General features: G+C 39.3%; 1 protein-coding gene across 1 annotated transcript in view; it reads left to right on the forward strand.

The window, feature by feature from the left end:
• The first annotated feature begins 4,211 nt into the window (after nucleotides 1-4,211).
• Nucleotides 4,212-12,240, forward strand: part of TBC1D4 (TBC1 domain family, member 4) — a 52,443-nt gene continuing 44,414 nt past the window's right edge. The window contains 2 exon segments of the mRNA XM_009704274.1: nucleotides 4,212-4,247; nucleotides 10,411-11,013. Of these exon segments, the coding sequence (XP_009702576.1) occupies nucleotides 4,212-4,247; nucleotides 10,411-11,013 (639 nt within the window).

Consider the following 12,240-nt stretch of genomic DNA (forward strand, 5'->3'; position numbering starts at 1 on the left):
TTACTTTCAGCTCTTAAATCTGAAGTACTCATGCAGCTGTGTCTGTATGGATTTACTTTTGAACACCATAACTATCTAATTGTATTTAATTCTTTTCACAGCTAACATAAGCAACTGATGAAATCTTAGCATTTTTAATAGTTAGTGATTGACAAGATTAGACTATAGTGATTCCCAGTGAGAGTGGCGCTTGGTGTTTTGTGGTATGCTAGCTCTGCCTTCAGGCATGGTATTCATTGTTCCTCTGTCTCCGAGGCGAAGTGGTGGTTTGAGACTTCAGTACTGGAGGAAGTCTGGTTAGGTGGAAGCTCCCTGCTCGGCCCAGCATCTGGTTTCGAAGCAGTTGGGAATTCAGCACCTGAATCAATATGGCTTTGAAATCCTCTTTTGCTGTGTTTATGCTAGAGTTGTTTGCTGGTTGTTATCTGGGAAAAGTTAATTGTACTATTGGTTGCTTAGGCATTTGATACTGTCACAAGATAACGCAGTTGCTCCTGGGAACTGTGAGATTATCAGACAAGCTGGAACTTGTACAGGTGCACATTTCCAAAGTACTAGAAAATTAATGAACGTTACTTGGCAGGGGTGGAGAAGCTACTGAAAGGCTATTAGGTTGCAATCCATGGGTTTTGTTCCTCCTCCATGCACACTGTTTGATAAATCATGTGTATTTGTCTTTCACAGTTTCTTAGTGAATGTCCTTTTCAGAAAATTAATCTTGAACCCAGTAGTAACTTCTTTTGTGTCTCTGCCGCAGTTTCACCTGCTGCTTGACATTGGTTTTGGTGTCTGTCTTTCTGTAAGCAGAACCTTCTTTTAAGAAAAGTTTGTAGTCTGAAACTTCTCAATACTGCAGTCGAGAGTTTCTGGGAAAACACCAAATAGAAAAAGACCTAAATTCTTGACTTCATGTCATTGAGGAACTTCTGGCCTCATTGAGGGGGCTAGAAGTTATTGCAGTGCCTGTCTTTTTCTGGGCCAATATATAGACACCTGCTAGGTCTCTTAGACTGCATAAAGTCTGTAATTTTTCCCATCTCCTGGAGTGAGCACTGAATTACTACCTTACCATCTTCTCCTTCAGCGATAGAAGAAGGAGGTGGCTATTGTAGCAAATAGGCTGTAAAGGAGATGGCATCCATGGAAATCAGATGCAGGTGGTCTTCAACCAAATCTGGGCTCATACTGACTTTAGGAGTCATCAGGGTGTGCCATGCAGGAGTCCTGAAACCTTGATCTCTTGACTAGGGAAAAACAGACTTTCCAAGGTGTGTTCGTTTCATAGTGTATCAACATGTTAATCTTTTAAAATTAAAATCCTGAGAGCTTCTATCTAAAACTACTAAACAAAAAACAACTCTGCTTCTTTCTTAGACATGGTGCATAGAGCAGTTATTTCAGTCTTACCACTTGCACTTTAAATCTACTAAAATGAAGTTCACTATCTTCTGATCTGTATGTGAGAAGTGGATAGTGACCATAAATGGGCAAAATACTTCAATGAGCTCTCCAACTGTAGCTTTTTTTTTTCCCAAAAGGAAATGAATGCAGAGAATGTATTTATTGTTTGGGGCTGTCCACGTGACAGCCTTATCTTCTCAGGCAAACCCTTTTAAAAATAGGCTATGTGTTGAATATGGTGGAGTTCTTAAAAACATCTTTAATAAACCTCTTACTGGAAAATGATGTGCCAAATTAAGTTAAATTGCAGAGTTTTTAGGAGAAAATTCCTAGTTCATATCTGAATTCGTGCTTTCATAGTTTGGAAAAACTTGGATTAAAGCAGTTGGAAAGTTTAAATTGAACTGATGTTACAAGCGAGCTGTACTTTGCTAAATCTTCACTGGGAACTGTGTTCCAAACTTGGAAACAAACTTGAGAGTACTTGCATATACTCAAAGTATATAACTTGTAGGTGATATGAGAGTTACTATTCTATATTCAGAGAGTTACTATTCTGTATTCAAAGAACATAAGGATTGTCACGAGAGCTCTGTACTGACACTTCTACCGGTTGCAAAGTATTCAAGCAGAGTGAGAGTGAGCTGTATCCAAAAGCTGGAAAAACATCAGTCTTATTGGCCTAAACATAGGAGCAGAATACTGAATGCAGGAACCTTCCTTACTTAAAGCAATGTTCATGTTTGGCTATGCTGTCACTGCCATCATTGAAGTTCTTTGATATACCACTGTAGAGTGCTTGTATGTAAGTATAAAAAAAAGGCATCTGTTGTCTACTCAGGCATCCAAACAATCTTGTAACTCTTACACATTCTTTCCTGTTAAGTAACTTGATCCACTTTCTATCATTATAGTGTTTATTTAAATTTGGGTACTTGGCAAAGCAGCATGTTGTGTGCATGTGTAGCATACAGAATGTGTTAGGTGATCCACAAGTTTCCAGTAGCAAATTAGGTAGTGTGGTGGGTTCTCTAGGCATAAGCTGTGCAACTGTGGTAGACTTTTTCTGCTCAATGACTGTATCAAAACTAAACAGCACAAGTAATTCCTGGGTTGATTGCAAGTAAGAATTATTTTGAGAACTGAATTTTATTTTATTTTATTTTAGCTTACCTATCTAAAAATCCCTCTCTATTTAGGCTGGTTTGGTGGCAGTCTTCAGCTTTGCCTTTGACAGGAGTATGTGATCTCCCCAATATATGGCATGAGGCTGGATGTCAAAGTAAAGTAAGTGCATTGTTCTGTAGTAGTTCTTTAGAAACAAACCTAGCTGGGTCCTGACCAGTCACCTGGAAAAAAAATATAGACCAGGCAAATGGGAGGAAGACTCTGTCTCCTGAAAGCAAAACTTTCACTTATATGCAGTTCTTTAATGGGTTTTTGGCGTGTTCTTCATGGGTTTTCTGTTGCTGTAAGCTTTGGCTACACTTAACAAACCCATAGAGAACAGCAGAAATGTGAAAGCAGTAGCTGCCAGGGGTGACAGTCAGCTTGAAGCTCCAAAAGCTGCTTCAACTGGGTCTTTCTTTGCCAGCCCCTGTGTTCCAGCTTTCCTGCTCCTGGGCTTGTGTTGTGTTGGCCCAGAATTGCAACAGAATGAATTGGAGTTGATGGCAGATACTTATTACTGCCTGCTGAGAACCTGACTTCGTGTTTTCTAAACTGTATTTTTAAAGTACACTAAGTGCTGGTGGGTTATAGAAATACTTAGCAATCCAGCTGTTATTCTTTTCCCTTTGTGATAGCATTTCTCTTGGCTACAAATCCTTCTCACTTCTGTAAAACTGGAGATGGTATTCCTTCAGCACTAAGTCAACCAATGGAGACAAATTCTTCTGGTCTAGTTTCTAAATATCTAGCATAAACAAAGTCAACAAATTGCTTGTATGACTGCATAAATTGAATCACTCTGAGCTGGTCTTTTATCTCTTTATCGGAAAGATGCATTTTTAATGGTGAAAGCTGTTAAGTGGAGCACTGTCACCAGTGTGTGAAGCAGCAGGCTGCTGTAGATTTAGAAGTACAAAAGATCTGGATGAACAGTGCTGTACTAACTGGATGGCAGTAAAAACATTTACAGCAGTTAAAACAATATTTTTTTTTTTCCCTTCTCCCACCCTTCTTTCTGGTTGAGAACAGTTATTGATATCTGCACTTTGGCTGGCATTTGGGTGTGTTTTTCTGTAAGATAAGAACTTTGCCTCAGTGTCAAATGCCTGATACATAGCAGGATGTGATAACATGGCTTATTTAGTCTCTGTTCACGTGTCACTGCTGTGGCTGGGTTCTCCTATCTTGTGGCTATGCAACTTAACACAAACTGAAAGGAGATTCATGTCTGATTGCTCCTAATTTTTTCTCACATTGCGGTGGTTTCTAGTTGATAGATGTCAGACTCTTTCAGTAATTAGCAAAGGATGGGATCTTGATTTCTGGACAGTATCCTGTTTCTCTTTTGTTCGTTTTTAAGTATACATAGCTAGATCATGAGTGGGACTCGTTATTGAAATCCAAGGCAGCGCGGGTGCTTCCAGCCCGAGGTCAGGAAATACTTGGCTTTTGAAGCATAACGGTCGCTGCGTGGAGCTCTGGCTGTACCGTGATACCATGGACCGAGCCTGAGGAAATGCTGCAACAGCACTGACAGCCCTTTGTGAGAGGGGGATCTTTCTGCATTCACTTATCCCAGGAATCTATTCTTGAGTCCTCATGTTTACGACACTAAAATTCAATGACAGTTTTGCTTGGACATGCCTGTGTTTCTGAACTGGAGCCCACAGCAGAAGGTATTGACGGCTTCTAACCTGTGCATGAAGTTCATTCATCTTATGTCTTTGTATGGTGGAAGGGATCTGATGCTGCACTTCACATACTGATGGAGTGAGAGAGGCCAGGCTTCTTCCTTGTTTTGAACATGATCGCCTTGCTAGAACTGCTGTCATTAAGTAACCAGATTTGTTAGGCATGTTTGTTGTTAGATTAGTACTTCGCAGGCATGCTAATGTTTATAAGCCTTATGGTATGAAGAGGAGCTTTTGCTTTGTTAATAAATTCCAGACTGAAAGTTTCCATGTGGAAGCTAGAAGCAAACTAACAAGAGCTGCAGAATTTCTAGGCACAGTGGAATTCTGTCCAGCTGTGGAAATAATGTTATACAGCAAGTGAATTTTGTTCTTTGCAACATCCATAGCATTCAAGTTCTAAGATTGGGTTAAAATTTAAAGCACTGCTCGGTAATTACTGCGGGATGCATTTGAATGTTAGCCCTCCAGCAAAAACGGGAGCTCTACCTTTGTTAACTGGAGGCTCTTGTAAATTCAAAGGAGTGTATTCAAATGTGTGTGTGTGTGTGTGTATATATTTTTTTTTTCCTAAGTGCTTCAACTTCTGTCACTGCTATTCAAGAAAGCATGCAGTATCACCATGGAAATACTCTGCCTGTTCTAGAGTTGTGACAAACTGTTCTTGTGTTATGCTGCAGCATGCATGATTTAGTAGGCTTGATAGCCTCTCTGTTTTGCAACTTGAAGATATTGGTCATAAACACCTCATAACTGAAGTTCTTTTTTAGGGCTTTAGGGCAGGTTTTGAGTTGGAATTAATTTTAACAAAAACCTAGTTGCATGACATGAGAAGAACTACGAAGAAAGTTTTAATTTTGTGTTAATTATTTTCCTGTAGTCCTCTCTTTGCTTTTAATCCTCACTTTGGTTTTAATCAAGTCAGATGAAAGAGCTTGCTTTAGTTACATCGGTTAAACTGATGTTTCCAACATGCAAATACATTTCTGTGTTGAACACAGTGAAGTTTCTTGATGTATAGTAGGATAGTTCTTTGCGGTACTATTCACATGCACTTTGAACAGTATACTACTTATGCAGGAGCGAAGTGTTTGCTCTCCGGTATGTAATGACTCTGTTGTAGGTCTAGTCACAAGGGACAGAACTGGATGGAGCCCGTGAGTGGCAGAGCTGGAATTAGCAGATCAAGGATATTAATATATCTGTCTTCTAGCCAGGGCTAAGTGCTGCAGCCTTATTCTACACTAGCTGGCCAAATGGGTGATGTACTGCAGTAGCTCAGAAGGTCTATAACCAAGGTCATGGGGGAGTTGGGACGAAGGGGGTATGAGGTGCAAATGGAATAGTTTGGGGGACCATTTGGCTAAAATTGATGCTGTCATTAGTTTCAGCTTACCAAAACTCTACTGTCTGTAGTAAACAGAGTTTGTGACAATATAACACCTATCACGCTGCAGTTCTTGCATTGTATATTCAGAGCTGAATCTTGTTGTAGGTGATGCAGAACTCAACCGGTGCCATCTGAGTACAGCTAACTTTACTTATTGAATTGCCACGTATTGAATCAGATCTAATTGGATGAAGAGTGACTCATACAATCTTAGGCTACTCAAATATGAATAATAACAAATTTAATTTGGATTCCCAAGTGTGGTTTTTTTTTTTCCTTTAATTAGACTTATTAGGTCGATCATGTTTCCCTGGAGTGAAATATTGCCTCTTTAATGTCATTATGGAGCTCTTCTTACTTCCCTCTTAACTCACAGTCTTGTTTGTTTGGTTTTGGTAGGTGGTTTTTGGTTTTGTTTTTGTTTTGGTTGGCTTTTTTTCTCCTCAACCAAGTTTTCAACTGTTCCTTACACTGAGGAGACAAACTGGTATCACAGGTCTAGTCTTGTACTGATGGTACCCACTGTCTATCCTTGTCTTTTTGGCCTCTTGCATTTGTGGGGTTTTTGGTACTGGCCCTGAAGAAGAATCTCTGCTCTTCTGAGTTCTCTTGACTCTATTTAGAGATTTAGAGGTTAGTATGAGCACTGTTTCAAGGGTCTTAAAGTTCATGTGCCACTGTTGTCTCCTGACAGGCATGTACAGCTCTTGACATCCTGGAGGGGAAGAAAGCTCATCTGAAGTTCTTGTATCCATTTTGTTTGGTATCGATTTATTAACACCTGAAAGAGTCCAGTGTCTGTAACTGTTGCAGCATGAGGTCACTGTTGTATTAAAGAAAGCTTTGCGTGCTGTTCCAGTATATTTGAGTAAGCATGTTGTTCAGTCCCTTTATCTAGATAATACGCCGTATCTATCTAGTTCTTCAGGGAGCTTGTCAGGATTTTTGTTTTTTGACCTATCCCCCTCTACTCCAGTCTCCCTCTTTGTCATAACTATCTTCAAGGTTTGACGACAAAAATTCCAAGTAGGTTAAATAGATTAATTGCTTAAATATTTTAAGGATTTATTTTTTTTTTTTTATGTACAGGTGAATGCTGAAAAACTATGCGATAACTCATTTAACCTTTTTGTTTTGTTCTACTGTAACAGCTGGTAGTATGTGTCCAGGAAGATCTGCAGTGGCCCTGTGGGTTTTAGGAATAAGAATCCCATTTCTTCCCTTTGACTGCTTAATTTCATGAAACTGCTGCAGAGAGATACTAGAACTTGGAAACCCGTTAATAAGTTTTGTATATTTCAGGAGTCTGTCTTCTTAATATTACTAAACTGATTTTTAGAAGTAGTTAAGCAGTTTCATCCTGTTAATTCAGCATTCTAAAATCTCCTTTCTGCTTAATATCTTGTCTAACTTTGCCCTGCAATTTCAACATTAACAGGTAATGAGCTATCCAAATCCAAAAAAGTTACACAACTTTGATGGCAAAACTTTTGTGACTGAGACCTCTTAATATACAGAGGAGCAAAATGTCAAAACCCAATGATATATGCCAAAGAAACGTGTGAAAAGCCACATTGGGATGGTTGCTATGCTTGATAGTTGTGTAACTTTTCCTGTAGCTTGCGTTTCAGGAAAATATAGATGCAAACTCTTGTTTAGACTCAACTTGATCCCAGTTACAGTTTTTGCCCAAAGTCAAAACATTAAATGAAAATATTGTAATCTGATCAACTATGTCTCAGATGGCAGTGGCACTTGGTTCTTGATAAGGTAGTATCACTCTGGAAGTGAAAAGGGTCAAGTCTGACAGTACTAGCTAGCACATTGTCAATCATTGGGCACATTGTCATTGGTATACAGTTTCCTGTACACTAAAAACCGATAAAATCTATATGTATGACTAATTGCCTAGCAATGCTAGTATCTGTCTTGCATCTATACTTGAAGCTGTTTTTCACACTATACTATCTAGAGAATCCATGAAACAACCAACAGGCATCCGGAACTGGTTCTGGACTGTCTGACAGGTATTTCTTATCCATGGTGGTATCCCTGTATTAGATTGTTTTCCTCCTCATCTGTATATAAAGAAAAGTATTCGTAACTACAGAGATTAAATGGGTCTCAATTTTTCACATTGATTATCACTTTAATTCTGTAGAAAGGTAGAAAAATAGGGGGAAAAGTGAATACTGATGAGGGTGCACTCTAAACCTTTTTTACAGGCTGTTATTTTTTTATCTAAACAAAGCAGGGAATAAGGTTTAGTTGGTCGATATGAGCTGAAACCTCTGTTCTAATGCTACCTCTATGCTGAAGTGAAAATACTGTGTAGCAATTGATGTGGTAGGTAGAAGCAAAAGCTACACAGGGAGCAGGGATTGTGAAATAGTAATTGTGACTTGAATACTAGTGTCTGAAGAACATGTATGATCTGGAAAAGATGGAAATAAAACCAAGTGATAAACAGCAGGATGGTAGGGTGATTTTTTTATGTTGAATTGCAGTTACTTGAAACTCTGTGTGTATGTTTGCGGGGAGATCTCTGACAGAGGAGGGGATGGATGGGGTATCCTATTGTGGTAGAGTTGGTAGTGTCTTATCCCCAACCTATTTGGACATTTGCTGGCAGGGGAGTGGGCGGATAGGATGTGTCAGGAGGCTATTGGATATTATTAAAGACTTAAGAATTTCTTCTCCAGTCTTTGATCTTAGAAGTGATGAGAAAGTGGCAGAACCCAGTTATTGGAGTGGAAATAATGGTACAGTTTTTTTAAAAATCCAAATTACCAATTAAACACCTGACATTGTTTATTCTAGTTGATTGCATGTAGAATTTATGCATTTTGAACAGAATTATCATTTGTCACTGTACTTCCAATAGAAATAAAGTGAATTGTCCTGTAACAGGTTCTGGATTCTAGAAAAGGAAATGTTAATTAAAAAACAGCTAGCTTGTGAATTTTGCTAAAATAGAGAGATAAGGGATTTAAACTCTAGAACTTCTTTGACCACAGACCATAGAAAGAATAAGAGGACTTATCAGTGGAAAAAGAGCTGCATCTTGGAATATGAACCAGCATGTATAAAGGGAGAATCATCCATGTCCAGCTGAGCTGGCATGGCTGGGAGGAAGAGCACCTTGAGCTACGGTAAAGCAGCCTGGTAGTGAGAATGAGTGAAGATTAAATACACTCTAATATCTGTGTCATATCAAGACTAACTTTTAGCCTCACTGAAAATTGAGATGATGCTGACATCTATAGGGATGAAAGCCAAACGGTCAGTAGATCATAGGGTAGTTGAACTTGGTTTTGCAATAAATGAACTGGAAACAGATTTGATTTGAATGCCCTGTGGATGAGGAGTGTGTAATGGGAGATGGGGATTAAGATGAGGTAATTTTCTGCTGTGACTTGCAAAAGTGTTGGTATACGAGATTACTGCCTCACTAGCAAGTTTCAACTGGTATCATGTGACTGAAAGAAAGAGATACTGTAGGGAGCATGGATTATTTAGTAAGCTGTGACTTCAGAGTTATCTTTTTTTAATAGTAAAAATACTTTGAAACAAATTATCAAATATTGTAGATAGGGTGGGAAACTATGGAATACAGAATCTGTTGATTGATCGCATTGGATTAGGTGAGTGTGGAGAACCGATTTCTCTTGCGAAGAAAATCAGGGAGATAACCTCTCTTGAGCTCACTGTCATTAGTAACTTCCCCAATGCAGGTAACATGATGCCATTCATTATCCTTCCAGAGAAGATAAGACCTGGTGAGAAAGGAATTTGGTTAAGCAGAGATAGGTACTGTCAAAAGAGCAACTAGAATCACTCTGATCTGTGGTCAGTAGAGTTGGACAAGTCCTCATTTTCTTTAGTGAAGGCAAAATGAAAAAGGAACTTGCATATGAAGTATGTTGATACTGAAGGCAGACATCCTCCCAAGGTGATGGGGATAAAATGGAGGAAGAACCAAGTGGCCTTAGAAGACTGGGTGATAAAGACTGCAGTCGAGAGTTTCTACTGGAGATATGCAGTTTGATCTTACAGGGTGTAGTAGGAATCTGTAGGAAAGAATGATGGAGGAGAAGAGAGAGTTGGGTGTGCTTCTTAATTGCATGATGACTGAGACAGCAGGGAGGTGTGACCTTAAAGTAAACTATGTCATAGGATGGATGGAGTGAGGTTTTTGTAGTAGATAATGAACAAGAGCTAATGCAATTGTGCATGGTACTATGGTAAAATTTCCATATGCTTGCTGCTAGTATTCCAAACCTGCCAGTTGAAACTGATGGGAATTGCTGGTCTCTTTTTCACAAAACTGTTTCCGCAACTGTCCTAAGAATGAAATATCTGGCTCTGCAAAAGAAAACCAAAGAAACAGTCATGACCCTATGCAAAATACATCAGCAAGAGACGCTGATGTGGGAAGAGTGCTACAGAAAAGAGAAGGCAGTCTCAGTTTAAAAAAAAAAGTGAACATATGTCAGTAGACCTTCTGGTAATTTAAAACCTTATGTTCTGAAACAGGTTCCAGTAAAAAAATTAGAAATTATTTGCTTTGCTTCCACTGCATAAGTTGTCTATACAGAATTTGGAATGTACTATTTTCATATTGTCAACCAAGAAGCTAGTGGCACTCTGCTGAAGCAATAACTTGTGTAAATGCTTATGTTAACAAATGTTTGACATATCACTATCTGTGCCATCTCATTTGTGGCTACTAAATAGACCTTTCACACTGTTCTGTAGGTTCCTGATGTCATCAGCAGCATAAGACAAGTCTCCAAAGCAGCCCTGAAAGAAGATGCCAAACCAAGTAAGGATAGTGAAGATGCCTTCTATGACTCTCAAAAATTTGAGGTCTTGTACTGTGGAAAGGTGACAGTGGCTCACAAGAAAGCTCCCTCCACACTGATTGATGATTGCATTGAGAAATTCAGCCTTCATGAGCGCCAGCGCCTGAAACTGTTAAATGAGCAGCGGAATAACGAGTCAAGTTTGGACTTACCCCTGTGTGAAGGAAATGTGCCAGCTTCTCCATCGGATAGCCCATTTGAGGAGCTGGACAGCCCAAATAACACTGCAGGGCGTGCTGCGATGTTTACAATTGGCAGCCAGACCAACTTGACCAACCTGGTGAGCACTCGTGGCTCCTTTCCAGAGCGTATTTTAGAGGACTCTGGCTTTGATGAGCAGCAAGAGTTTCGCTCCCGGTGCAGCAGTGTCACTGCAGTTATGCAAAGAAGGGTTCATGACACAAACCTGAAAATACAGCCACGCAGAAGACATGCAAGTGCACCCAGTCATGTTCAGCCCTCCGATTCTGAGAAGAACAGGACAATGTTGTTCCAGGTGTGTACTAGGATGAGCAATTTCATGTTGGTTTGGCACCGCATCTTCCCATGTGCAGTTTGAAGCTGAGACAAGTTTTGCAAGATAAGTAGTACGGATCCAGTATGGTTTCATGATTTGTCATAAATATTTATCTATCTGTTCATAAATGATTGGAACACAAGTAGCTGAACTTTCTTAAGGAAGTCACCTCAGCTCATGAGCTCAGGTAAATTTTAAGAAGGAGGAATTACTTATGGAGTAATTGCTTACATGAGCAGAGTTTATAGGGAAATAATTATATATATGCAGTTCTGCTTTGTCTGTATGGGTGACATCTAGGACCTAGCTGAAACACGTGAGTATTCTTTCAAAAAGAGAGTCGATGAAGACTTCCATGTGAATGAATCCTCTTTTTTGTGCAATTAAAAAGAAGCTTTCACAGCCTTATGTTTGAGCCAGCCCCTCTATGATAATTTGTATTAATGTTCAGCTTGTCTTTCCCAGATGAGTACTCAAAGGTCTCTGCACTGAAGGCTTCTTTCTTCAGACCTCATGGTTATTTCTTCTCTTGCCTGAAGTGCATTTGACATCTTTGGAGCTTGTATTGAATAAACAAAAGGACACTTAAAGGAGGTGACCCATAAAAGGAAAGATCTTTGGACCTTAAAATAACGGGAGGCTAAATGCCTGGGTTTTGTCTTTCCATTTGCTTTAAAGATCATTCTTGCCTTTTATTCTCTTGGGGAAATGCTAACTGAAGTGAGAATGCATTGCCCTTTAGAAAGCCACAGCTATCACTAGTACTGAAAAGGATTTAGCTGAAACATTCCAAGGTCTATGGAATAAATTCCATGCGCTTGAGAAGCAGTTTGGGAAAGCTGAACGATAGCTTGCTGCAGAACCTACTCTTCATCCAGAATTATTACAAAACCAAAAAGTATCACCTTAAGATCAACATAGTTTCTCAGCTGATCTATGATATGGCTTTAAAAAAAAAAAAAATCCTCGAATTCTGATGTGGAGGGGGTTTTTATGCAGCTTTTAATTTAGCCACATTGTTTACTGAAGATTTTAATATTGTCTGTCAAACATGTGATCTTTGGACCAAAATAACTTGAAAAGAAAAGGGAGGGGGGAAAAAACCCAACTGTCTTCTTTCAAAGTCTTTTTCTTATTCAACTGAGTGTATTGTTCTTGCTGAAATATTCTTACCCACCATAGGCTGAATTATGACACCCTTGTTCC

The sequence above is a fragment of the Cariama cristata genome, unplaced genomic scaffold, assembly GCF_000690535.1.
Source record: "Cariama cristata isolate BGI_N322 unplaced genomic scaffold, ASM69053v1 scaffold6657, whole genome shotgun sequence".
Lineage (NCBI taxonomy): Eukaryota > Metazoa > Chordata > Aves > Cariamiformes > Cariamidae > Cariama > Cariama cristata.